This window comes from Prionailurus bengalensis, chromosome D2 (genome assembly GCF_016509475.1).
Source record: "Prionailurus bengalensis isolate Pbe53 chromosome D2, Fcat_Pben_1.1_paternal_pri, whole genome shotgun sequence".
Classification (NCBI taxonomy): domain Eukaryota; kingdom Metazoa; phylum Chordata; class Mammalia; order Carnivora; family Felidae; genus Prionailurus; species Prionailurus bengalensis.
This window is the reverse complement of record NC_057351.1, coordinates 48001836-48029719: the sequence shown is the minus strand read 5'-3', so window position 1 is coordinate 48029719 and position 27884 is coordinate 48001836. Positions and strand designations below refer to the sequence as shown.

General features: G+C 52.2%; 1 protein-coding gene across 1 annotated transcript; it reads left to right on the top strand.

Moving 5' to 3' along the window:
* Positions 1-20: 20 nt before the first annotated feature.
* On the top strand, positions 21-27568 carry TMEM72 (transmembrane protein 72). Its single transcript, XM_043596882.1, has 5 exons — positions 21-729; positions 18113-18179; positions 22087-22158; positions 23718-23857; positions 25235-27568. Exons 1-5 carry the CDS (start codon positions 660-662, stop codon positions 25711-25713), a joined length of 828 nt encoding a protein of 275 aa, XP_043452817.1. The 5' UTR covers positions 21-659; the 3' UTR covers positions 25714-27568.
* Positions 27569-27884: the final 316 nt, after the last annotated feature.

The following is a 27884-nucleotide window of genomic DNA, read 5'->3' as shown; positions in this document are numbered from 1 at the left end:
CATGTGTGCTATGGGCCTGAGCTAAGTATAACTGGTCGGAGTCCAAATCTAGCGTGGCTGCAAAGCTTTCTAATCCACCTATATGCAGAAGAATAGAAGCTTGGAGCTCATTTCATGAGTTGTTTCTGCTAGTGATTTAAAGACACAGCTTTCTCTTCCACACGAAACGGTCACCTCTAGACAATGACTTCCCCGGACCCCGTGGGCCTGAGGTCCAGGTGTGACTTTCTCAGAGCTGACCAGTAAGGAAGGGCCTGGGCTGGCTCCTCGGCTCTCCCCTCCCACCCAGAAATGGTTAATTGCCAGCTCCAGGCTGCCTCCAGCCCAGCCCTAATTGGCCCGATCTCAAGCGGCCGTGCTGGAGCCGCAGCAACTCTGGGCCAGGCCGGAGCTGCGCGGAGCGGCAGGGGCACTCTTCCAAGGTAATGATTAAGCTGAGCGTCTGGCAAGGGCACAGGCAGCAGAGCCGGGAAGGTGAGCCCTGTTCACACCTCGGCCAGGCTGTGGTGGCCAGGACTGGTTTGGAAGGCAGGGCCCCGGGGCACGGGGGCCCAGAGCCGACAGCCACAGCCTCCCCCTGCACACGGGCATCCAGGAGCATCTCAGGCCGGAGCTTCTGCTGCCTGCCCTACTAGGACCCTGCCCTCGACCCTGGCACCATGAAGCTACAGATGTTCTGGACTGGGCTGGAATACACCTGCCGGCTCCTGGGCATCACCACTGCTGCAGGTAAGACCCCGCCTCCCCGCTACAGTCCCCTGCGCCCTGGACACAGCAGACATGGCTGCTCAAGGGGTGGGGGCCAGCAGGCTGGGGACAGATGGACACATCAGGCCACATCTGCTCTCACTTTTCTTCCCAATGCCTCCAAGAAACACTGTTTCGCAGGGCAGCGGCAGGTGCAGTGGGGTGAGCCTGAGTGAGGGAGCCTGATGCCAAATCTCCACTTGGTAACCCACCACCCATGTGACCCTGGGAGCCCTCAGTGTCCTCATCTGGGAACTGAGTAGAGAGGGTCTGCTTTACCTCCTGGAGGGCTATTGTGAGGTGGAGGTGGGGTCTGAAGGTGAAGGTATAAAAAACCAGGCCAATGTGAGAATCAGACGCCTCCCCGTATAGTTATAAAGATGATCAACAGAGCTCAAACCACAGCCCTATTTCATAGAGAGAGAATTCCCAGCACTTGGGGCAGGCTGAGCTCTAGGACTAAACATGGAGATCCCCGGCTTCCCTTGGCCCACTCCCACCTCATTAACAGAAAGTCCTGTAGAAACCCAAGCCCCCTCCCTGTGGCCTGATTACAAGAACACAGTGTGGGTCTGGAGAAGAAATGGTTCCCTACCCTGGGCTCCTCTCCCTTACCCGGCCTGATCACAGGCTGCTTGACTTTCTGGAAGCACAGACAGAGCAGAACCAGAGCACCCACGATCCTGAGTTCTGCCTGCTCACTTCCCCAGTGCAGACCCCAACCTTTAGTCCCATAGGCCCCACATGGCCAGAGTCTGTGTGGGGGAAGTGAGGAGGCAGCGTTCTGAGCTCTTAGCTCTGGTCCCACTGACCCTTAGGAAAAAGAAGAGACACACATTGATCACCAGGTCCTTCCTTGCCACTGCACAAAATCCAGGATGGGTCTTGGCAAATAGGAAATGTCCCCCAGCTCAGACTCCAACAGTGCTGGTTCCAGCCCCCCACCCTGTCATCTGCTGATGTGTGACCTTGGGAGAGCCACCCAGACCCCCTCGGATGGCACTTTCTGATCTGGACCTCCTGGCCAGGTATTTTGAAGGATCAAGGATGCATAAGCTGAGCCGAGTTAAGTGGAACTGAGGGCATAAACCTCTTGGGAGAAGCCTCTATGACATGGTTCAGAGCTTGTTGGGGAGGCTGGCCAGTGGGCTCTTCTAGCATCCAGGTCCTCAGCACAGGAAGTCAGCTGTCGGGGAAGCTCTAATGCCACCCTTCTTATTGCAAGATGGAGCACCTGAGCCCAAATAGGGGCAGTGACCTTGCCCAAGGTCACACTGCAGATCACAGGGACAGCAAGTCTGGAGCTCAGGTGCCTCAACTTTTGTAAAGGCCAGGACTCTGGCCAAAAAAAACCCTGCTTCTCAGAGTAGGAAATCCCACCCAGCAGACACCAGGAAGGGTCTGGAATTGCTCTGCTGAGGGTCCTGAGTAAATGGGCTGGCAGGGTAGCCAGCTCCCACCTCCAACAGAACCACCTTGTTACCTACATATAAGGGAATCAATGCCGACGCCCACAACTTCACATCCTGGGGAGAGAAAGGTAAACCTATAGAGTGTTTCTGTGCCTGGGGTTCGAGTCCTGGTCTACCCCTGTTGATCTTGAGCCCACCCTGCCCTCCTCCAAGCCTTGGTTTTCACATAACTATAATGTATCCTTTTTAGCTATCAGATATCTTGGTGATATTCTGCCCAGAGCTGCCTCCTGTCAGGAAGCCGTTTTAAGACATATCTATTTTTCTAATAGCCTAGCAAAAGACAGTTTAAAAGTCTGATTTATCTCAGTCAGTGGAAGGGTCTGCAGACACACACACACACACACACACCTCCTCTTAAGCACACTCTTATCTCTGCGCAGAGGGCTGCTGTTAACGCTGAAGATGGGTCTTCCTCTTGGTTTTGATAAGATCCAGGCTAAAAATAGGCCACAAGTTGCCTTTTAATGGCCAGGCTTTCCAATAATCTTGTTGGAGCTTTTTAGAGTGCTGGGAGCACGTGGGAAGCTAGAGAGAGGGGCTTTGGTGCTTTTGGGCAAATCTCAAGTTTCTTCCAACGTCACTAAACTCCTGGCCCGTTTCCAGTGTGTAAGATTTGCAAATTCTTTATTCCCTTAAGCCTCTTGTTGAAATCTCCGTTGAGAAATCTGGGCCTCATTTACAGGGGCATTGCTACCAGAGAGGAAATAAGACTTGAGACAGAGGCTGTCACTTTACAAAAACCCCAGGAGACCTAACGCAGCCCCTGGTCCTTTGGTCAGAAGGAACGTGGCATCTCCAGAAATGAGGAGAAGCATGTGGCCCAAGGTTGCCCAGTGTCACCTGCAGGTGACACCTGCCAATCCACCTGCCAATCCCCTCTGCAGATGGGATCTGGGACTATTGGAGGTTCTAAGGGTACCAGACCCCAGGAGACTCCACCACGACGGCAAAGCCCAGTGGCTAAAGCCTGGTTAGCTGAGCTCATCTCTTCTTCTCCTCCCAGGCCCTTTGGATGAAGCTTCTTCAGGATGTCCAGTAGTCCCACGGGCCATTGCTGCCCCACCCCCATGCCCAGCCCCACAACACCAGTGGGCACAGACAGAGCATTGCCACTGCCGAACAGGGGCAGACAGGCCAGGAGCAGACAGCACCCAGCTGGAAGTGTTTCTAAAATTAGAAAATTCTCTCCCATGAGACTTTTTTATGACTTTGAACCAGTCATAAAGTTTCCAAGTCATCACAGAGCTGCCCCCCCCCCACAAACATTTGTCTTACCCTTAGCCGGCTTCACTCATTTGCATTACCTCCTTGGCATGGAAGGAAATATGTGTGTGTGTGTGTGTGTGTGTGTGCGCGCGCATGCACATGTGATGTCTGGTGCCTCTGCTGCTGAGATGTGGCTCTTGGAGTCGCTCAGAGAAGCAGACACACTGGGGAACTGCACACAGACTGTGAGCACTCCTCACCTCCCCTCGCAGATGCCCACTTGTCCAACCCTCAAAGCGGGTTCTCATTGTGTCCACCTAAAGGTAGGGACGTGCCATCCTGAGTTAGAGACTCGGGCCCCAAGGGATGTTCAACCCTGGGCTTTATTCTCACTACAAACCCACCATCAGAAAAGGGAACCTGGGGAGGGGGTTGTAACTGAGATGGGAGCCCAGAGGTACAGGGCGCCCCTTCTCTGTCCCGCAGGACTGGTCCCCATCCCTGTTCTTGGAAAGCAGGATTGGCTTCCCTTTGAACTTCGGCAGTCCTCTTAGTCCCTGAGAGAGAATCTCCATGCACTTCCTCACCACTCCTCAGCCCCAGCCCCGAGTCTCTGGGGAAGAGAATGGAAAGAGCCCACTGTGTTGGCCCTTTGGTGAGACCCCTGCAACTTTCCTCAGAGCAATGGCGGCTCGGGGTTGAGGCTTCTCACTGTCAGCGCTTGAGGGCTTTCATCGTTCTTCCAGCCCTGCTCGGGTGTGAGAGCCGATAATGAACATTATTATTTGAGTATTTACTGTGAGCCAAGCTCTGCGCTGCCTGTTTCAAAGGTAGTGTTGCATTTCGTCCTCATAATGACCCTTTGAACCATCATCATACTCCTCCCCATCCCCACTGTATGTGGGGGGAAACTGAGGTTTGGTGGAGTGAAACACCTCATTCAGAGTCTCACAAACAGGAAGCAAAGAGGCAAGATTCTGATTGGTGATGGTCTATTCCTGACACCCGACTCTTAAACAGTGTGTCTTCCACCTCACTCCGGCTAAAGAACACATCTTTATATGTCTTGGCTACCGCAAGATGCGGGAGGTAAAACACACAGAGGGTCCAAAAGAGGCCGGACCGAAGCCACACCACACACAGGCTCAGGCATGTGGGGTCACAGCTAGTTGGGCACAGCTACACTGAAGCCTAGTAAGCATGACCAAACACTTCCTGAATCTAAAGACACTGACATTTCATCACTTCCTGTCTCTGAACATGCATACTTTGACTGGCACTACCAAATCCACTCCTGGACCTCCTCTGAGGACAGACAAATCTGCTCACCTTTCCGGAGGGAACTGTCACAGCAGGGCCTCCCATTTATGGGTCCAGAGATGCACAACTGATAACAACAGCAGAGTCATGATCTTGCTAAAGCCCCACCAGTGTCTATGAGGGCCAAGTGCTGACCTTAGTCCTAGTTTACAAATGAGAAAACCGAAGCTCAGAATGTTCGGGTAGCTTGGCAGAAGTCGCACAGCCAGTAGACAGCGGGTATGGTATTGGGGGTCCAGTCTGCCCACCCGCAGGGATGCAGTGGAACATCCAGGGACCATCAGTACACTGCTCCAAAGAGAGGGGTGCCACACAGCCAACTGGGAAATGGGCCGGCACTGAGACAGGGCCATTTTGAATGAGCCCTGCTTGTCAGGCTAATGTGCTCCTTCTCACAAATCAACTATTTTAGATCAACCTGGAATCACTTAAGGGTTTGTTTTGTTCCAGGTTTTTGACCTATTAACCTCTTCTGTCCTCTAAAGGACAGAGCCACATTCCCCAAAGCCCCATTCCTTGCCAATATTCGGTTCAGACTGGAGATTTGGCTTATTAATATAGCCTAAGACAAAAGAAGCATTTAAACCCAGATGTTCTCATTATTTTTTAAAGAGTACAGCAAATGCATAGTTTGACCTTAGCCCTGACAAAGCCTTCGAAAAAAAAAAAAAAAGCAACAACAACAACTAATGCTTCTGAGGCAACCATCTTGGGCCCTCCATGCTAATTTCCATCCTTCTTAAATGTGTATCCCCGTGACCATTTCCTGCCATCTAAGGAAGCTTTGTGCACTTCAACATGTCCACAAGTGAATTTATTACCCAAGCAAGACCACATTGTTTTCAGATCCTCCAAATGGATGTTGACTGTTTTTCTTTTCTGATCTGATTGTTCCAATGAGTAAATGAGATATCCCTACTTCTGTTCCGCTCCCTTAGCACTGAAAGATCATATGACTTGGGTCAAACATTTTTTTTTTTTTTTTACCTCTTTGTGCCTGTGTTCTCCTTAGATTTAGAATCAAGGAATCTGTAACTCCATTTAGGATTCATTTATTCAGCAAACATGTGCTGAGTTCCCATTTTGTGTCGTGTAGACACATAGATTAGGATGGTCTGACCCTTACCCTCGAGAAGCACATGGTCTGACCAGGGAGACAAGCCAATAAATACACATCCCAGCACCAAGTGCTGCAATGTAGAGTTGGAGGGGTGAATTTGTGTTCTTCTCTACTACTTACTAGGTGTGTGACTTTAGGCGTGTTACCTAACCACTTTACACATCAGTTTTTTCACCTATGAAATGGGAATAATGACTGTATTTACCCTCTAGGGCTGTGAACATTCAACAAAACAATGACTGAAGCATGAAAATGCCTGGCACATATATTCTCAATCAGGGCTGGTTAATTTTTAAAGGGATGTGTTGAACACAGGGTTGGTAGAGCATAAGTGATGGGCTCTTCATGAAGGATGGAAAAAGAAGAAAGACCAGAGGAAAGGAATAAGGCAATCTATGACCCTTGAAGCTGCAAAGGGAGGACGAAGAGTCCTTAGAATGTGAAGACTCTTTTACTGAATAACATTTTCCTTCACAGTTTGAGGTTGGGTCATTAGGGTCAGCCCACAGAAAAACTGATCATTTCTAAACCGCACGTAGTGATCAAATCAGAAGAAAGATGGGAGTCTCGTTTTGTTTTTTACCAGCTGGCAATTCTCTTAAAATTGTCCTTAGTTCTGAACAACCATCTGAAGAGGGCTATTATCAAAAGAGATTGTCGTTAGATATAAGTGGCAGGTGCTGAGGAGGGAGAGCCTTCTGCGGATTTCCCCCCAAGACTTCCTAGATCACCAGAGGCCAGGTGAAGTCAGATGAAGAAACATGGCTTGTGTGGCATGGATAGAGTATCTGGAGGGATGGCCATTGTTTTCCGGCACCAGGAAACTGCCATATGGAAGGGTGAGCAAGTGTCTTCTTTTTGAATGCAAGAATAAGAAGCAAATACCTTGGGCAAATGCCTTGACCTGAAATCAAGACCTAGAAGAAATTCCCCCTGTAGGTCCTTACAAGAATGCTATTCTGTGCTAGAGGTGATATCCTCAATAGTATCAGTGATCCCTGCAGAGCCATCAACAATGTCATCCCCCAAAAGTGGCATATCAGCCTAGATGGCTTCACAAGTGAATTCTACAACATTGAAAAAATAATAACATCTATTCTACACAACCTTTCCAGAAGTCTGAAAAGGAAGGAATACTTTTCAACTCTTCTATAAACTAGCATTGCTCTAATACCAAAACCAGACAAAAACATCATGAAGAAACTACAAATAGCCCTCAAAACATAGATGTAAAAGTCCAAACAGTGGTTTAGCAAATCAAAAAATATATATGTCAAGAGGAGAGTATATCATACACAAGTGGAGTTTATCCCAGGAATAGTAAGATTGCTTTAACATTTGAAAATCAATTAATATAATTGACCATATTAACAAACTGAAAAAGAAAAGCTTATATTATACAAAGCATTTGACAGAATTTAACATTCTTTCATGAGGAACCCTATCATCAAACTGGGTATAGAAGAAAACTTTCTCAGCCTAAAAAGAGCATCTACCAAAAACCTTACAGCTACTTACAAGTAAAAGATCAAATGACCTTCTCCTAAGATTAGTAACTAATAAAAGGTTTAGTAAGGTTGCATAAGACAAAATCAATATACAATAACCAACCATATTTCTCTATACCAGCAACAAAAAAATAGAAAATGAAAATTTTAATTTTTTTTTGTTGTTTTTTTTAATGAAAAAATTTTAATACGATTTACATAACGTCAAAAATATGAAGTACTTCGGAATAAATCTGACCCAAAAATAAACTAAAAAAAAAAAATGCTAGAGGTAGCAAAGAAGACCTAAATAAATAAAGAAATCTATCCTGCTCATGGGTCAGAAAACAACATTACTCCGATGTCAATTCTTCCCAAAATTGTCATACAGTTTAAAAGCAAACTCAGTCAAAATCCCAACAGTTTTTTCCAAAACCTGAAAGCTGCTTCTAAAATTCACATGCAAATACAAAGGTCCTAATATAGCCCAACAATGTTGTAATCAAAGAACAAAGTTAGAACATTAACACTACCTGGGGTGCCTGGGTGGCTCAGTTGGTTAAGCATCGGACTTTGGCTCAGGTCATGATCTCTTGGTCCGTGAGTTCAAGTCCCACGTCGGGCTCTGTGCTGACAGCTCAGAGCCTGGAACCTGTTTTAGATTCTGTGTCTCCCTCTCTCTGACCCTCCCCCGTTCATGCTCTGTCTCTCTCTGTCTGAAAAATAAATAAACGTTAGAACATTAACACTACCTGATTTTAAGACTTATTGTAAGTCTGCAGAAGTCAAGACAATGCACTATTGACATAAAGAAAGACAAATAGGTTAATGGAACAGAATAGTGTCCAGAAATGGGCCCATACATTTATAAACAACAGAGCTTTGACAAAAGTACAGAGGCAATTTAGTGTGAACAATTGAAAATCCATTTACCAAAAGATGAATGTCTATCTATAGCTTGTACCATACACAAAAAAAGACTAAAGTGGATTATAGACTTAAATGTGAAACCTAAGACTACAAAACTTTTATTTTTTTTTAATGTTTATTTATTTTTGAGAGAGAGTGTGTGTGTGTGTGAGTGGGGGAGAGGCAGAGAGAGAATCCCAAGCAGGCTCCGCATTGTCAGCACAGAACCAGATGCAAGGCTGGAACCCGGGAACGGCGAGACCATGACCTGAGCCAGAGTCAGAGCTTAACTAACTGAGCCACCCGGGAACGCCTAAAACTAAAAAACTTTTATACTACGGGATAAACTCTAGGTAATGAGTTAAGCCAACGTTTCTTATTTATAATATCAAAAGTTCAATCCGTAAAAGAACAAACTGATAAATCGCATGCCATCAAAATTAAAAACTTCACTTTTCAAAATATAATGTTAAGAGACTGAAAAATCAAGTTGACAAAAATACATGATGGCCAATGAGCCCATGAAAAGATGTTCCACATCATTAGTCATTAAGGAAATGCAAATCAAAACTACAATGAGATACTACTACGTAGTATTAGAATGGCTTTCTACCAAGTACTGAGTGTTGGCAAGGATGTGGAACTCTAATACAGTACTTATGGGATGTAAAATGGTACACTCACTTTGGGAACGATTTGGCAATTTCTTTAAAAAGTAAACATATAACTACCATATGATCCACCATTCCATTCCTAGCTATTGATACCCAAGAGAAAAAAAAAAAAAAAGCAATGTCCACAAAAAGATTGTACATGGATGTTCATAGCATCTTTATTTGTAACAGCCAGAAGCTAGAGACAACCCAAATGCCCGTCAACAGATGAGTTATAAACCAGCCCAAGTATATCCGTACTGCTTAGCAATAGAAAAGCGTAGGGGCACCTGGGCTCAGTCAGTTAAGTGTCTGACTCTTGATTTTGGCTCAGGTCATGATCTCATGGTTTGTTAGATTGAGTCCTATATCAGGCTCTGAGCTGACAACACAGAGCCTGCTTGGGATCCTCTCTTTCCCTCTATTTCTACCCCTCCCCCCACTCACATGCACTCTCTCTCTCTCTCTCAAAATAAATAAACTTAAAAAAAATAAACAATAGAAAGGCATAAGTCCTGATATGTACTACCACATGGATAAATCTCAAAGTAATTATACTGAATGACAGTAGACAGCCAAAATAGAGTATATATTGTATGATTCCATTTTTATAAACTTCTAAAAAATGCACACTAATCTCCAATGACAGAAAGCAGGTCAGTGGTTGTCTGGGGGTGGATGGAAGGGTGGGAGTGTAGTATTACAAGGATACAAGGGCCACTCTGGTTTCTGCGTGCCTCATGCTCCAGCAGGTTGGCTCAGGTAGCTGTGCATGATGATGGTAGAGGCAGGAGAGAGCAGACCAAGTTCACAAACCCATTTCACATCATTGCTTGCATGATGCCTGATAACATCCTCTTGCGCGAAGCAAGTCACATTTCTGAGCTCAGATTTGAGGGCCTGGGGAATCAGCCTTCGCTTTAATGCGGGGGACTGCAAAGTCACAAAACAAGGGGTGTGGACACAGAGAGGGGCATTACTGCAATCTACCCCAGGACTTCTACAAGGCCAGATGAAGTAGACCTCCTGGATGGTCAACTTTGGTCTATAGCTCATGTTAAAAGAATCTAGTCTAGAAAATTGAACGGGTGCAAAATCTTGCCTTTGGGAAATTCTTCCCTAACAGGCTTGTGAGAGGTATTAAGGGTACTCACTGCCACACTATACTCTAAAATCTCTTCTAATTGAATATTTAGAATTTTCTACTAAAAAATCTTGGCCTTTTCTCCCAGTGTCTCTGAACCCTGGCCCATATGTGTCAGCTGAATGTCTCTCAACATACAGGTAAACCTCCCTGCCAGGCTTAGACTCTGCCAAAGCTTCTCCTGGGTTAAGAAGGCTACAACTACTACCTCATTATCTCAGTGGATCCTTAGCAACTGGCTCCAACATCTTCATGTTCTTAGGAATGGTGCAAGTGTAGCTGTTACCTCTACAACGAGCTGTGACCTTTTCAGAACCTAAACCATCCCCAGCCATTGTCATCAGCTGGTACATCCTTACCCGAGATGTCCTTGTGTATCCTACGACCAGTAGGAGATACACCATACTTGAGGAAGAAGAGGAGAGACAACCATGACGTGGTGAGTTATGAGGCTGCCCTCAGCAGCAGTGAATATGACATTCTCATCTTGCTCCCCACGCAGCCAGAGCCAATATCGCTGCCTGGCGTGAAAAGCCAGGTAATGTGACCTCTAGTGACCTCTGTTGCCATCAGGGCACCGCACTGAATGTAAGACAGATATCAAAACTCCACCCAGTGATGGAGTCGGAACAGACAACCCCCAGCCAACCACGAGGTCAGTCCTGAGACAAAAGCAGCACGAGGCCAGAGGCCCCCAGGATAGCCCCTCAGCAGTCAGCACCACGGACAGGCCACGTCCTCATGAGCACACTGGTCCTAAGCCCTTGGCATCCCTAGCAAGTCACACAGAGGACGTGACACAAGAGATGTTGAAATGGATGGGGATTTGGACTACTGATATCCCAATCAGGCCTGCAGAAGGGACCTCGGGCAGAAAAATCAATGAACAACATCAGTGAGCAGAGAAGAGCTCTTTAGCCACAATAACACTGTGTATTAATGGAAGGAAAGGATGAGAATAAACCCTCTCCTCCCCCTTGAGAGTACTTGCCTCTCTCGGGCAGGAACAACCTGCCTCTCCTGATAATTCTATGAGCCATCGTCTACATTTGCACAGCACTCTGTAATGTACTAAGATTGAGCATTCAGAGCCATTTGTGCATGCTTTTATTACCCTCATTTTCCGGAAGAGGAAGCAGACGAGAGGGTTATGGTTTGCTTGAGAAGCCGGGACTCCGCTTTCCTGATCAGGCCTCACGTTCTCTCTGCCACAGCCAAGTACCCGCACAGCTCCCATCCGCCCCTGCTCTGAGACCAGCACATCAAGACGCCTAGAAGGATGCCCAGAAAGCGGTGCACCACAGAGTCTCGGGCCAGTCTGCTAACCTGAACTAGAACAAACCACTCAGGAAGGCAACTCAGAAGAAAGCCCTGGCCTCTGGGAGAAGAAAATACCGTGCCTCGGCCCAGACAGGAGGGACAGAGGCTAGAGGGCAGGGGACAAGGTGAGGAGGCCAGGCCTGTCCACAAATGCTTGTGGAGGAAGAACTGGCCCTAATGGGCACCAAGTAGGATGCCTCCTCCAAGGGACGGTGCAGGAGGGGGAGAACAGAAAGGTGGGGCAGACTGTACGGGGGCGTGGGGGGCTCCTAATGTGGCGCTGTGGGTCTGGGAAGAGAGGTAACAGGGCCCTGAGGGACAGATAACAGGGAGTGTTGGAAGGAGTCAATGGGTCACTTGATGGTGGTATAAAAGTAGTTACATGGCAGTTCTGCCCAGCACCACCCTCCCACCTGCAGCACGACAACAGCAACGACAACGACAACAACACATCTAGGGATCAAGGCTGTTCCTAGGGGCAAGTTTTTCTTACAGAGAATTTATCGTAATGAAGCCCTGATTCTGGGGACATGTATGGTGTTTGTTTCCATGGTCGCACTGTCCGCTCCTCTGTCTCCACGCCCAGCTCTGGGAAAAGGCCTCAGGGCCATTTGTCGGAGTGAATTGCTGACACAGATTGTCCATTTCACACTGAACTAGAGCCCCGTGAAGCCAGCGTTGCAGAGACACCAGCCAGGCTGCCTTGTCAGGAGGAAAGGGGACCAGGAGTACAGGCCAGATTCCAGGAGTAGCTAGAGGCTCCCAAACCCTGGGCCATGTGCGTCTCTGGATGCCAGGGCTGGAGACACCCATTGCCATGGTCACAAAAGGGCCAATGCCGCCTCCGCATCACCCTGGGAGTGAGCACCTCCTTATATTTAGGTCTTAAATTTAGAGCGAGCGCCTCTTTAAATTTTGTGCTCACCTCACATCAGTCCTGGCTTCGCTGGATGCCGAAACTTCTCTGTGTCTTATAGACAGCCCTGCCTAAATTTGGAAACCTGGCAGAGTTCCTAGGTCTGATTCCACCAAGCAAGGACTATACCCATTCTCATCCACGGGGCTGACAAGAGGCCTCGGAGAGAGCAGGTGGCCCACGCGCGCAGTCCTGGGAAGACAAACGCACAGGAGACAAGATGGTCAAACCACTTCTCACACACCCGTCCCATTTTTCACCTAACACCCCTCCTTCCAATCGAAGGCCACACATCATGCTCATTTCTTGGCTTCTGAAATACACCAGTTCTGGAAACTAGTCCCCTGGAAAAACATTTGGGAAGCTCTAGACCCTCAGTCAAAACGGCCTTGGAGTCCTGTATCTGCATCACATGGCACTGTGGGGCCTCCCAAAGACAGTGCGTTCCCAGCACAGTTCAGTGAGAACAGCAGGCGGGGAGCTGCCATGGCAATGGCTGATGTGGCTGTCTGGGGTGAGCGCTAGATACGAGTCACAGCGTTCTCCCGCAGTAGACGGGCCTCAGTGTTTGCTTTCCTCACTTTCTCCACTGGGAACCTTTGTAAAATGAATCTGCAGAAGGGAACTGCTTTGGAGGAGGCAGAGCCTCACCGATCCTGCATGAAATCCTAAGCTATTATACCAGCGAATAGGATCCTAGAGACACCACCCCCACTCCTAATGAACTGCCTCTCCCGGCCCGTGCCCAAAGTTGAGCAGGGGGAGAGTTGCTACAGGACCTGGGAGCCCGCAAGTTGGCTTTCTGACAACCAAGCTGAGGACCGGTGAGAAGGGCCAGAGGCCCAAGGGGCTTTGGGCGCACGCTCAACATTGAGAGTCAGAATATAGACCAGACCAGACACAGGGACTTCTGGGCCAAAAACCTCAGGTAGTTAAGAAGATAGGATAAGCTGCTTTTCCAGTTCTGTGGCTACCTAATAAAACCACTCCAAAACTTAGTCGCTTGAGGCTACAACAATTTTATTACGCGCAAAATGTTGTGGCTCGGGAATTCAGGCAGAGACAGTGGAGACGGCTCATCTTTGCTGCATGACGATGGGGTGGCTGGAATGACTCCTCAAGGGCTGAATGTCTGGAGCTTTGGTTCTGACTGTTGGGTTGGCTCGTCCATTTTTCTCCACTTGGTACCTGCTGGGGCTGGGACGTCCACGGAACTTCCTCACGGAAACCTGCCTGGTGGAGAGGGCTGAACCACCTGGGGCTGGCTGTGTATCTGTCTGTCTCTCTCTTTCTCTGGCGTTCCCTCTACATGGCTTCCTTGCACACAATGGTCCCGGGAGCATCAGACTTCTTACGTGGTGGGTGGGTGGCCACAGAACAGGCATTTTAAGAGGCCTGGGTGGAAGCTCTTTGTGAATTAGCAGTGTAAGTCCTTGAACTGTCTACATCATTCCACTGAACTGAGTCACTAAGGCCAGACCATATTCAAAGGGAGGGGAGTTAGACTCTACCTCTTGATGGGAGGCATTGCAAAGAATTTGTGGGCAGCTTCCATTAACACATCCTACTGTAACAAAGAACCCCCAAATCACGTTGCTAAAGTTAGGGCTATCTCTCTCACCTAACTGTGTAGAGTACATGGGCATCCACTCTCCTTTTCTGCCATAGAGCCCAGCAATTAGTTTATCAGGTGTCTGGGAGTGTGGCTGCCCCAGGGATCCGTGGGAACATCTTCACAAGACCATCCCTGGCTCACTTACCTTAGTCATGGCAACTAGTGTGACCTTCAGAGGCCCGGGAGACCTTTGGGGAGATAAGTGCTAGGGAGAAGAGCAAGTTCTCGTAGAAACAAGTCCAATCCCCAGGATACGTGTCTGCACCCAGGCTGCAGGGACAAGGGTTTTCCCAGCACCACAAGGCACAGCTTTCTCAATGGACTTGGCTCCCTTGGACGAACAGGAGGAAGTTGCAAAGTACAAGAGGACTTGAGGGTGTGGGCCCAGGAAGCCACACTGTCACTGCCCTAGTGTGGAACGTGTGGAACCCGTGACCTTACCTGGTCCCAGAAACTGCACAGAGAAGCCCAGAGACAAGGCCCTGTCCCTTTTCAGCCACGGCGGTTCCAGGTTCTTATTCATGCTGCTCCACGCTTCTGGCATCACCTTGCCTTCCTTCCCTGCAGAACCGTCCTCGGCTTCCAGACAGAATGGAGCCAGCACTCGTCCTGTTCCCGGGGTGCCGTGGCCTCTTCCCACCCTCCCCCGCTCTTCATTTCCTGGGTCCGCGACAGTCTGCCCAAGCCCCAGGGTATATTTCCTTTGCACCGCTGTGCTTTACCCAGGCCTGGCACAGAGGATGTGCCATAAATGAGGGTGCAGGCTGACCGCTGGGGACTTTGGACCCTGGCCTATTAGGACAACTCTTGGGTCTCTGGGGGGCACTGCCCTGGGCAAGGAGGTTCAGCCGCGGCTACTTCTGACATTCAGAAGACGACTCTGCTCAGACTGACGGCCCCTTTCCAGAGGCCTGGGGTGAAGGCCAGATGGGTTACTACCACACTGAGCCAGAGTTTAAACATTCGGCAGATCATCGAGGCAGTGAGGCAGGAGTTTCCTGACTCGTTCTGTGGCAGACATTAGAGAAATCCATTCACAGCTGGGTTTGGGGGACACAGTGGTCCACTGCCCATGGCAACGAGGGTGTCATCCATGTCACACCCCCATCACCCCATGTGAGGGCCCCCAGGAAATGTCCTCCCCACCAGCACCATTGTCAGCAGAGTCCTTCCTCTGCTGGGGGTTCTTGGAGCCCCTGGGAATCAGTCCTGATTCTGGCTGCCCTCTGCCCTTTACAACAGCATGCCCCGGGCAAGGTGCCGCACCTCCAGGATGCTTGCTGGGATTTTTCCATAAGTTACATGAGGGACGTTGTGCAGACTAAACAAGATGCACGTAGGGACCTACTGGAATGTGCTGGCACGTGCTGAGACCTCCCTGAGAGGCAGCTGGGTGGTCACGTCCAGGGAGGCTCCAAACCCAGATGCCTTCTGGTCCCACCCTTCCACCTTCCACTACCCAGATGAAAACCAGGATGAAATGGCAAGGCACGCACTTCTCTGTGCCCGGTCTGAGCCCCCAGACAGAACCAGCCCTCCCCTCCTGGGGTCCTGTGCCTACTGGCACCCTAGTATTAAACAGGGGAGCAAGGGCACCTGGGCACGCCAGCAGGAGCCAAAACCAGAGCTCGTGGCTACCAGTGTGCTAGGAGATGGGGAGGCCAGGAGCAGCCGGACCACGGTCCTGTCTCTCGGTCACCACCTCACGTCTGCTGCTTGATCTCGGCCAGTCACCAAAGCCTCTTGCCCTGTCTGCCCGAGGTCAGGATGCTTTCTGAAATGCCAATCTGAACATGTTGCTCAAATTCTCCAAAACACTCAAGGCCCTCCCTGCCCATCCTGTGGGGGCTGATATTTAAAGACCCACCCGCCAGCCTCAGTCCACATGGACTGCCCACGGCCCCCTCTGAGAAAAGAGAGAGCTCTCTCTTTTCTCTGCTGTTCCATTGATTTGTTTTTTTAATCGCAGACCAGTGCTGTTTCTACAGCATTCCTAGAATGCCCCTCTGACTATTGACCTTCTGTTTCCATCAAAAGGCATCAAAATACCTCTCCACAGGCCTAACAAACCAGGGCAAAGGGCTGCTTCCAAGACCCTTTCCTGCCACCTGCTGGCCACTGGCCACAAAGCATGCGAATCTACAAATGTGAACGAAGCCGCCCGCCGAAAGTTAACAAGCGACTGAGCAACTGTGGTGTGCCTGGCATCAGTTAGCTTACCGAATCCTTATAACCATTCTGTGCAAGAGGGATGATGAGGAAACTGGGGCTCAAAGAGATCGCGTGCCTCAGCTATTAACTGGCGGATGTGAGGTTGAAATGCAGGAATGACCTTGGTTGGTAGGTTGGTTTTGCTTACACTCTCTGTGCCTCAGTTTCCTTTCTATAAAAGGATGGTAACACTAGTACCTTCACAGAGCACTGTTGTGATGACTTGGAAAGTTAACAAACGCTAAGTGCTGAGGACAGGGCAAGATACATGCATTGAGTGAAAACTGAATAGACAGATGGGCATTTGCCTGCAGTATATACCACATCACACACACACACACACACACACACACACATCGACAGTGGAAACCAGGAAACCGCCCATCACCCAGAGCCAGAGTCTCAAGTTTGGTCTGCAGATCGTTTACCTTCTGATATGTGTCCTTGGGAGAACTACCCAAGATGACAGACTGAGTAGGAAGTATATACCTCCCTGTGTCTCGGGCTGCTGTTGAGGAGCCAGGACGAGCTTGACCACCGTGCAGAAAGCATTAGGCTCTCTGTAGGTTACGCCGACCCGCTGGATGTGTGTGGCCGGCCAGCATCCCTGGCCCCTCACGGGGTACAAGCCAGTGAACATCTAGAACCTGGAGAGGGCACGGGGCCCTCCACGGCTCCAGACCAAGCCCAGGGGAACACCGGAGCCTTCCATCACTACGAATCCTCAGGCACTGCCCCTCTCTTCCTGGACGGAAGCACTCTGTGCCCTGCTCCCCAAAGCACTTTCACATCCAGTCCCCCCAAGGGGGAGCGAGAGGTGCCCGTGGCCTAAGTGAGGGGCTCTGCACTGCTCTTCAGCAGACAAAAGTCTCAGGACATGGGGATGAAAGTTTACAATGTCTCTGCCAGGGAGGAGAGGACTCATCAAGGGAAGCAGCCTCCCAACCAGCAGAGGTGAAGGGCCACACATGGACAGGCTACCAAACACAACAGCCTAGCCCTGCCATCTGTGATTTTCTGGGAGGGAGACAAGGTGAAGCCACAATTCGGCCAATAGCAGAGGGGGTCATCCGAGCCCAGAGAAGAAATAGAGGGTGCAGTGTAATCAATTAGGACCAGAAAGGACTCTGGTTACTGGGCCATGCGGCCCTGGAGGAAGTTTTCAGGACACCTCCGTGCTGTCTGTGGAACGTTTCCATCAGCGAGCGGATGGGGTCTGAGCCACGGCTCATTGAGTGAAGCGGTAAGAGCAAGGGAATCCCCGTGAGGAGACAGCCCGGAGCCAGCAAGTCTGGAAAGGAGAGTCCGAGAAGAAATTCACGCTGGACAAATGGAAGGTCAGGTGCTTGAGCACAAACACCAACCGCCAAGTAAGAGCAGGAGGAGGGACGAGGCTAATCAGCTTCCTGTGTCCGAGCAAACCCTCAGGGGCTTAACCAGCACTGGGGCCAAAGCAAGGAGCTAGGACTGTGTGATACAGGAGGCGTGAAACCAGCGAGTGGAAACGAGGTCACAGAAATAGCTACAACAGTGAGCTAGGCAAGGGGACAAGGGTTGGGGAGGTCCCACGGCCAAGCACGGACCCAGACACATGGCATACACGGGTATGGCTTGCAGGACAGTGAGGGCCCTTAAGGCCATGCCACATGGAAGACAGCCGTGGAGCAGAGGGGCTGGTGGCCCGTCAGTGTGAACTGTCTCTGGGGACACTAAGGGACGACCCATGTGGGCAGAAGACAGGCATCTGTGCCCCGGGGGCACTGCTGGGGTTCTGCCTGAAACCCCTCTGGCTTCCAGAGACCACTCCAGAAGGCTCCCTGCTCTCCTGCCTCTTCCCAGCCACCAATCCCTGTGCCATGTGGAGAAGAGCCCACCCTGGCTCCCGGTCCCCAGGGAGAAGCCTCACTCCACAGCCAAGGAACCTTCCACAGGGCCACGCTCCGGCTGGAGCATGTGGGCCCACTCTCCCCTCTCTTCTTCCCCTCTTAGTGTTGATCGGCGTGGGCACTGAGACCTTCCTCCAGGGACGGTTCAAAAGCCTGGCTTTCTATTTGCTGTGAGTATGCATGCATGTGCTTTCCCTGCCCACATGTTCTGCTCGGCACATCCCAAGTCTGTCTCTTCAGACTAACACAGAGCAGCCCCCACCCCTTTCCCATGCTAACTCCGTCACATCCCACAGGTAGAAGAAGTAGAGAGGGCTTCTAGGATATTCTCTGCTTTGGGCAGGGCTTTGGTCGGACTATCCCATAAATCAAACAATTCTCTTTCCATTCATCTACCTACACACCCATCCTCCCATCCATCCATCCATCCACCCATCCGTCCAACAACCCATCCATCTATCCATCCATTCAGCCAGCGAGCCAGCCAGCCGCCCTCTACCCACCCATCTATCTTTCCAATCATTTCTTTATTCAGCAACCACTAACTGAGCTCTTGTTTTAAAGAGAGAGGAATCAACTCAAGAGACTATATATGTGAGCCCTTCTACATGTCATGCACACACACACAAAAGGTTTTATTTACATCATGTTCTTTGACCGCATCACGGAAGTGCACACTGTCCTAGTTTTTCAGGTTAGAAGGTTCAGAGGGAGTACGCAGCTCAGCCACATCACCAAACTTAAGAGCAACAGGGCGCAGACTCAGGCCTGGGCCCATGTAGCTCCTCCCCAGCATCCTTCCCAGCCAGCTGCCTCTGCAAATGCCTCCCGGCAGGAAGGAGATCTCTGTGCAGTGGTGACCCAGGGAGGGAGGAAAGCCTTGGGTCCCTGCCGCCTCTGACCGAACAGCTTCTCGGCATCCCCATCCTGAGGGACACAGGGAGCCTGGACTTGGCCTGCAGGGTGGCCAGGCTGCCTTTGCAACTCCTCCCTCTCCTCCCCATCTACATCCACCCTCATCACTGCCCAGGGCAGGTCTTCAACCTGCTAGATGGGTCACACCCACCATCTCCCATCTTCCACCCTTCCAGCCCATGTCCACACCACCACGCAATTAGCCACCTATAAACACAGGGCTCTTCCAGAACCTTCAGCAGCTGCCAGGGTCTCCCGGCCATACTCTCTGCCATTTCCTGGCTTCCATTTTAGTTCTTGTCACTCAGCTTCCACCCCCGGAGCTTCTGACTCTTTCTCAAACTCACCTGCACCACCTCACCTCCTAGCCCGTTGTTCGTCCTGGTGAGCACCCAAGGCGATTTTCCACCCACCTCGACATTCCCAAAGCCTGATATTCCTTCCTGGCGTTCTGCCCTGGGAAGCTTGCCCGGAGCCTGAAGCCCCCACTGCCTGAAAGTGACTTCTCTTCGCTCTGAACGCCCTCCATGTCCCACTGAGCCTGTCCCCGCCGCTCTGCGCTGTCTCTCCGGAATCCAGAAGCGGGCCCGGCCTTCCCCCTCTCCGCACGGTTGTGCAGCTCACCCACACGGTCACTTCAAGTAAGAGGTAGGGTCATCCTGCTGTAACAGGTCAGGTCCGTAGCCGGTTAATGCAAACTGCTTTCTTCCCAGAACCCTGCCCCTTCCTGACCGCTCTGTCCCTTTCCTGAGAGGACGCTGTGCCCATCTGGTCACTCTGCGGCCCATCCTCGAAGACATTATTTCCAGCCTCCGGTCCCCCGGCCCCTTGCGGTGAACTGGCTTAGGTTCTGCACCCTGCACTGCTCTATAACCCCATGGGACGGGCAGCCACCACCCTCCTGAGCTCACAGCCACCCACACCTCAAGGGCCATCTAAACGCCACCCTCCCTCTTCCTTCTTCCTCTGCCGTCCTCCTTTGCACTCACTCAGGCTCCCCTGCAGATCTCAGACTCCTGCCTCTGCGTTCCCTCAGAGCGGTCCTCGGTCCTCGAAGGCAGCGCAGCCCTGTAGGACGGCCCCTCCCTCCTCTGTGTCCCCGGGGCCCTCACACTCTCCAGGAGGAACTGAGCTGTTGTTGGCTTTCGCTTGTCCTTCACTTCTCTCTGCCCTGGCTTCCTCTCCCATCTTCCTCCTCCCTGCAAGGCCCCTCACTGTCTTCCTCACACGCACCCACAAACAGCAGCCACACCATTAGGTGAAGGGTCTGCGTGGCTTGTGTGGCGCCCTGGGCAGAGGCCTTGGTTTGTAGGATGTTGCTGCCACTGCAGGGCTGTAGCCTTGGATTCATTGCCCCACTTGAGTAAGCAGACTTCCCTGGCCTCAAGAGGCACAGCCTCTATAGCACCAGACAGGACGTCTGGTGAGTCACTTTATTGCCCAAGCCTGTTTCCTCCTTGCCCACCCCCACCCCCCCCGCCATCCCAGGCAATGAAGCTTGTTTTACAAAGCCTGCACCTTGGTGTGCTTGTTAGGAACACAGGCTCTGGAGTCTGAGTGCTGGGTTCAAATTTTGCCCCTGCTGCTGATCTGCTGTGTGACCACAGCAAGGATCTTGACCTCTCTGTGCCTCGAAGCCCCTAGCTGTAAGCTGAGGGTAATTACAGTGCCTCAACAGTAATATGGTTACAAGGACTGAATGAATTGATATTTGAAAGCCCTTAGGACATAGCTGGCGCGTCGTTGTCATTATATAAATGTTAGTTACCCAATTTAAAAGCTAAGGAGTAAGAGGGAGATACTGGGAGACATAAAGAGAATAGGAGAGAATGGGGATTAATTACTAAATGGTCACAGAGAAAGAAAAAAGATAATAACTAACATGTATATAATGAGCATTATGTGCCACATTTGAAAGGCTTTGCAAATATCAATTCATTCAGTTGTTAGAAGCAATGTTATTGAAGCAGTGTAATTACCCTCAGTTTACAGATGAGGATACTGACACACAGAAAGGTCAAGCCGCTTGCCTATAGGCATACAGCTGGTCAGTAGCAGGGGCAACGCCCAGGAACCTGAGGAAACCGCGGCCCCCAGCCTCAGTGGGCCTGGGCTACATGGAAGAATTAGAGAGGGAACTGCCAAAGGGCGTTCACAGAGGCTCAGGTCACACAGGAAAACCGGGAGAAGCAAGCGGTCCCCAGACAGACAAAAGGAGGAAAGGGGAGTCTTTCCATGAGGGACCAGCCTGTGCAAAGGCCCTGTGGCACTAGTAGCTTCCCGTGTAGTCAGAGGACTATAGAAGTTCATGTAAGACTTTAAAGGCATGCTAAGAAATTTCCATGTTATGGGCCAGTAGGACCCTCCAACAAAACATTCAAGTTCCATTCCCAAAGATTCTAATATATAAAGTCTGAGGCTCACCCAGGAATCTATGATTTTACATATTTCCCAGAAGATTCTGACTGGAAGGCCCCTGGACCATACTTGGAGCACAGGGAACTTTTGAAGCATTCTGGATTGGGAGGAATACCGTCACATTCAGGTGTCAGAAGGAGCCCTGGGGGCAGCCCAGTAGTGGCAGAGTGGAGAGGCAGGAAGGGGAGAGGGGAAGCAGGGAATCAGGGAGGCAGAGAAGGGGAGACCAGTGCAGGGGTTGAGAGGGCAGTGCCCAAACTCAGGTCAGACAGGTGAGGCCAGAGAGAATGGGAGCGACTCTAAACCGTGGGAGGAGTACAACCAGCCCCTCCTGGAGACGGTTTGGACAGTGGGAAAAGAGGAAGAAGGGAAGGAGTCTGGAACAGATCCAGCCTTCAGGTTTCTACAGCCAAGCAGTGAATGTCCTCCTAGTGACAGTAAGTAGAAGTATGTGCCTGCCAGTGTCCACACAGGGGCCTGGATCAAGGCGGCCTCCCCTGCTGGCCCATACTCCCTCACCCATGTCTGGGCCCTGGCCCCCACCCCTCCACTGAGGCCCAGGTCCTGGCATGAAGGCAGCTCCTGTTAGATGTTGGCTTAGTGGCAGCATCAGATCGGGAGACCCCTGGTCGGTCTGCTGGCTGTGCCTGGCCAGGGGCCCCGGATGCTGTGAGAAAAAAGGCTATGGGAGAGCGAAGGGCGGACCAGATGGCACCAGACCTCCCTTACCTGTCTCCTCCGCAGGTTTATAGGAGCTGTCATCTCTGTGTGTGAAGGGGCCTACTTTGTGGCTCAGCTGCTGACCATCTGCTTCCAGTAAGTACCCTCCAGAGCAGCCCCTCCACCACCTCCCAGCCCCAGATGCTCCCAGATACCCCCACCTGTGAGGCCACAGCCCAGGTGATGTTCTGCTTCTGCAGTCGCTGCGGATGGCTTCCGTCCCCACAGTGCGGCCAGCCCCCGCCTAGACATGGGATCAGGCCCGCAGGGCTCAGTGGTCTCCTTTCCCCGCTCCCAACCAGGGGAGCAGAGTGACGCATTCACTGAGGGCCTGTTCCCACCCAGAACTCCCCGCAGAGTCTGTCCCCACCACCAAGAACAGGTCATACCTGCACCTGCCATCCAAGGAACCCACAGAGGGGTGAGGACCCTGCAGAAGGCCGGACAGGTTTGGAGTAAGCAGAACTAGATTTGAGAACTGGTTCTTTTTCCTGCTGAGACCCAGGGACAAGTCAGGGACTGCAAGGATCTTGGGAAGCCTCAGTTTGTAGAAGCTGTCATCAATGTGGCCAAGGGCTGTCCCTGGACCACAGCTCTCAGAACCTAAACAGTTGGGTTTCTAGGTAGTCAGGGAAGAGCCAGGCCTCAAATCCAGCCTTCCTGGTACCTTGCAAGGCTATCAGCTGCCTCCCAAGGTCACCAGCCCTGAGGCCACGGGCTTCCTCCTTTCTGATGCATGTTACTGCCAAGGGATCTTTTGCAACTTCTCTGGAAGGAGGAGGGGCAGGGAAGAGGGGGCAGAGAAGAGCCCTGAAGCTGAAGGGGCATTTCTCCCTGCTCTGGACTCCCTTCTCCCAGCCCAGGTTTGGTCACAAAATAACGTCCACCAGAGGGCACCAATGAGCCATGGCCATGGCCGTGGTGGAGGGCTGTGCTCTGGACCAGCACAGCATCCTCCAGGCCCCTCCACTGCCCCCAAACTTGCCTGGCCAGAATTCAGCTGTGCAGAGCCCTGCTCCAGACCAATTCAGAGGATGAAGGAGATAGACCTAAAGGCAAGCCCTTTCCTCCTTTGAAACTTGGAAGCAACACCCCTGAGGAAAACTGCTCAGCATCAGGCCTCTGCCAGGCCCATGTGTGGTCCTTGTGTGACAGTTTTTTAAAAAGCCCCTCCGGGCTGATGCCATCTTATGCCTAGGTGACACTTCGTGAGCAAGGTATAACTGGATTCCAGCCTGTTCGTACAGGTGGCCAGGCAGCTTGTGCAGTGCACAGTCAACACAACTGTCCCAGCAGGCTATCTCCCCTACTGTGTGCCTTCTCCACTCCACAGGGGACCTCCCAATGGGGCCCTGGTTTCCTTCCCAGTCTTGGCTGAGTCCTGATATCATTTGGCTCCTTTCCCCCTTGACCTAAAGGCAGGGCTAGACAGCACTTCAGAAAAATTGTGGACCCTCTGGAGGGACTCAGACAAGACCCCTAACTGTGGAACCCATGGTGAGAACACCAGCCCCTGGGGAGTGTTCAGCCAGAGGTCACTAAAGAGAACATGGACACAGAAAGACCCAGTCCCAGCCTCCAACAGCTTCACTTGTTGCTAGGGCTTGTCTGGGTTGTTTGCTGTCTCCTACTAATCCTGGACTCCCTCCTGCCAGGTGTCGGCCAGCGTCCCTGGCCTACAAAGCAAGGGAGAAAGCCCGCTGGTTGGGCTGCTTCCAGAAGTTCCTGGCATACATGCTGTTGTCTGTGGCCTGCTTTCTCCACCCTGTCCTGGTCTGGCACGTGACCATCCCAGGTAGGACCTCCAGGAGTTAGTGGAGGCCAGCAACCCCCACCACAGACGGGCTCTGAGCAGGAAGGGCTGAATCCCCTTCTCATAGGCCTCACGGACACTGGCTCCCGGGGCCCCCACTGACCCCATTGACTTCTCCGGCCTAGATCTTGGGGATGAGGAAGTGTCAGACATCCTTCATGCTGTCAAGGGGCAAGAATGTCCCTTCATGTAGATATCCAGAGGCTGCACCCACAGAGACTTGTCCTCCAATGCCTCTGTGTGGTCAGAGCTTTCGGAGGGCGTGAGATGGTCATTTCTCTGTACAAACCCATCCCTGTCTCCCCAGTGCCTACCCACTCAGGGGCAAACTCCTCAGCCTGGTTTGGAAGGTATGCCATGATGGGACCCAGGGCAGACCCTCAAAGCCTCCTCATCTTCTCCCACTCCAACTTCACAGAGCCTGCTAGTCAGCCTGGTGTCTGATCGTAGAAGCCAGGACTCCGTGTTCCCGCCCCTCGGTGTTGTCCATGACCTCTTCTGCTAATACCCTCCTCTCCCCTCCTCCCTATCTGTGAAAACTCTGTCCCTTCTCGTGACCCACCTAAAATGCCAGGAAGCCAGCTGCCCCGGGGAAACAAAGTCGAAAGGCAGAGCTTCCTCTTCCTCCCTGTGGTTTCTTTTCATGTACCTGTCATAGCATCTCAAGGCCACTCTGCACAGCCCTCAGTGGACTCCAGAGAAGGATTCACCATTGCCGAGGCCAGAGCGAGCCACAGCCTCCCGCTCCTTGGAGACGCCCAGAGGCTTCCTCTGGCCAGAGCAGCAATCTCTGCCTGAGACAGAGGGACTCTGGCCTGGAAGCTGGGGGTGGGGGGTCCCCAGGAGGGGGGCCCATGCTAAGCCAGCCCCACCCCATAGGATTTGCTCTTTCTTCTGTGTTCACTGGGGAGGCTGAGGAAGGAGCATGTCCCCGCTGCTGGGAGCGGAAGGAAGCCCAGATCAGTCGCTGGAGCCCAGCATTCAGAAGAGAGTGCAGACCCATTGAAGGTCCAGCCCGACACGCTGTCCTAGCAGGGAGGCCAAACACAGTAATGAGAGGCCAGGCGGGCTGCACCGGGGTCGGCTGTCACTAGGCGGGGGACCTCAGGCATGGGGCCCCCTGGCTAAGGATGAGGGTGAGGACCCCAGCATAGCGCTAGCCCTGCTGACGTCCCTCAGCCGGGCATCAGGCCTGCCCCCTGAATGTGAAGTGGGTGCGTAAGGACAAGTCACATGTGCAGGCTGGAGCACAGGAGGGCCTGAGGGTGCCGCGATGGCCTTTTGGGACAGCAGGCTTGGACAGCCTCTGGCCCTTCTCTAGCACTCACCCAGCATGCTGACCTCCCACATCCCTTCCAGGCTCCATGCTCATCATCACTGGCCTGGCCTACTTCCTGCTGAGCAAGCGGAAGAAGAGCAAGGCCAAGCCCGAAGCGTCCGCTCCCCCAGAGCAGTACACGGACCCCTCCGGCAGTGCCGTGAGCACCACTGGCTCTGGGGACACCGAGCAAACGTACACCTTCCACGGGGCCTTCAAGGAGGGGACCGGCTCCCTCTTCATCCACATGAAGAGCATCCTGAAGGGGACCAAGAAGCCCGGTGCCCTCCAGTGCCCAGATACCCTGACAGAGCTGACCCTGGAGCCAGCCGACTCGCTGGTCAAGAAGAAGCAAGTGCACTTCGAAGACAGCATGGTCAGAATCATCCCGTCTCTCACCGAAGACCTGGACGGGGGGGACAGCGAGCCAGAGGAGACCACCTCTGACACCACCCCCATCATCCCTCCCCCGCAGGCCCCTACCTTCCTGTCCTCTCTCACAGACGCCAGCCTGTTCTGAGCCGCAGGCTCCAGCCTAGGGGACACTCAGCAAGGGGTCTGCATAGATTGATGGCCCTGCCTGGAGTTTCCTGACATCTGAGGGCCCCCCTCCCAGGGAGCTTGGGGTCTTCACAAGTTAGTGCTTCAAGGGGTGACCAGACATCCCCGTGGTAGCTGGGCTTCTGGGACCGTCAAGTGGCATGGCAGATCCTGGAGACGCCTCTGGCAAGGCACAGATGAAGCTCGTGCTGTCTCAAGCCAATAGAAGCTCCTCCTTCCTGGCCAGGGGGTGGGGAAGTCCCCGCGCTTTCCCCAAGAGAGACCATCAGCCCCATTTCACACAAGGCTGCTCCAGCCCCAAGAGCCAATGAGCTTCTCTTGCTCCTGACATGGGGCCCAGCAAGGCCTCGTTGTCCATCTCGCGTCAGATGCCGCAATCCAGCTCTGAAGGCCCAAGGATGCGTGGGCTATTTAAGCATCTCAAAGGCAGGTGTGAAGGCAGCCATAGACCCCAAGCCCCAGCCGAGCTGGCTCAGGATGTGCAGGGAAGGCACGGCTGCAGGCCCTCAGGAGGGGGGCAGCTGGAGCAGTGGGCCGCATTCTCTGCGTGCTCTGGGGCTGGCCCTGTGCCGCCGGAGTTGCACAGCCGCTCGGGGACACAATGCCACACTGTGCTCCCTGCAGGGAAAACCAGGCCGGATGAGTGAGGCTCATTCCAGAAGCATCACTGAGGACTCCCTGCCTCCCCGCCACATAAACTTTCCCGAGATTCCAAGTAGATGATGTAAACAGAAAGGTCCTGAAAGCCGACGACAATCCGGCGGTGAAGACCGCAGCACAGGACACAGTACCTCCGGCAGGCAGGGACCACGGGGGTGGTGCCCTGGAGACACTCAGCACAGAGAGGTGGCCCCGCCACGCGTGGGTGCGGGTGCGTGGTGGCAGAATAGGTGACAAATGCACATTTGTTTAAAATGTAAGGGGGGGAAGAGGAAGAAAAGAGGGGGGAGATAGGAGAGGGGGCGGGCAGGCTAGCCCTCTGCCCCTGGGCTGTGGAAGTGACAGTCCGCTTAGAATGAAGGAAGAAATTCGAGTCAGACCTTCCCTAAAGGATTTTCACTGTGGTATTTGTTTCTAAAGAGCGTCCTCTGGTCCGTGGGATTGTGGCAAGGAAGAGCAGACCCGTTACTCTTGGGAAGCAAGCTCGATGAATGGGCAAGCTCAAAAAAATAGTTACACTGTTGACCAGTTTGTGCCACAGCAACTCCTCCAGCACTCGCTCTAGGTTCTGGGTAAGAAACACGTGTTCCTTCCACATCCCCTGGGAGTTACACGGCAAATGTGTGGGAATACAGCCGGTCCGGTCATCACTTTTGTGCCAGAATCCCATAGGTGTTGCAAATGAGCAGCCCTCTTCCTGCACGAACCCAGGTCTCCTGTAAAACCAAGTGAGAAAAGAACAAAGAAATATGTTCCCATGAACCCTCGATGCCGGAAGCGGCAGAGCTGTTTAGCTGCCACCAAAGAAGAGCTTCGGGGTCCCAGGGTCCACGGGGGAGAGTGAAGAACATTGGTAGACAGGGACGGCCCCCAGCTCCTACCGGGCCAGGTGTCCCAGGCAGGCCCCCGGTGCACAGAAGGAGCCCACGTGGAGAGGGGGCAGGGCTCCTGCATCCGTCACACGTGGAGGGGGACATGATGGGCACAAACACCCTCACAGCATAGGCGTGGCGGGCTTCTGGGGAACCCCAAAACTTCTGCTCTGTTCTCAGAACCCAAGCCAGTAGAGTGGAATGGATGCCCAGGTCGCAAGAAGCCAACCCCGAGGGGTGATGTCAGAGCATCAGATTTCTAATAAACTTCTGTAAACCCAAGGGCTAGAGCATTGCTTGGTATGGTCCCTAGAGGGAGCTGCACGTTGGGGGTTCCAGGTGACACGGTGTGCGTACCATCCTGTGACATCTGGGCTTCCTGGTGCCCGTCCTCAGTTAAGGGAGAGTCTGCAGGGCTCTGGAGCAAGAGGTTCGGAGAGTTACGGTCTCGCCTCGCTCAGCAAAGTAAAGCTCTCACTCTTACTGCCGCCCAAAACCACAACAAAGCTGGGATGAGGTCGTTAAATAGGCTGCAGCCGTGCCTCTGTCAGTAGACCAGACGAGAAAGTGGCACCTCGTGAGAAGCAGATGAATACCA

Coding starts and splice junctions, on each gene's coding strand:
- TMEM72 (XM_043596882.1), top strand. CDS start 660: ATGAAGCTACAGATGTTCTGGACTGGGCTGGAATACACCTGCCGGCTC. Junction 730..18,112: donor GGGCATCACCACTGCTGCAG/GTAAGACCCCGC, acceptor TTCCCCTCTTAG/TGTTGATCGGCGTGGGCACT. Junction 23,858..25,234: donor CTGGCACGTGACCATCCCAG/GTAGGACCTCCA, acceptor CATCCCTTCCAG/GCTCCATGCTCATCATCACT.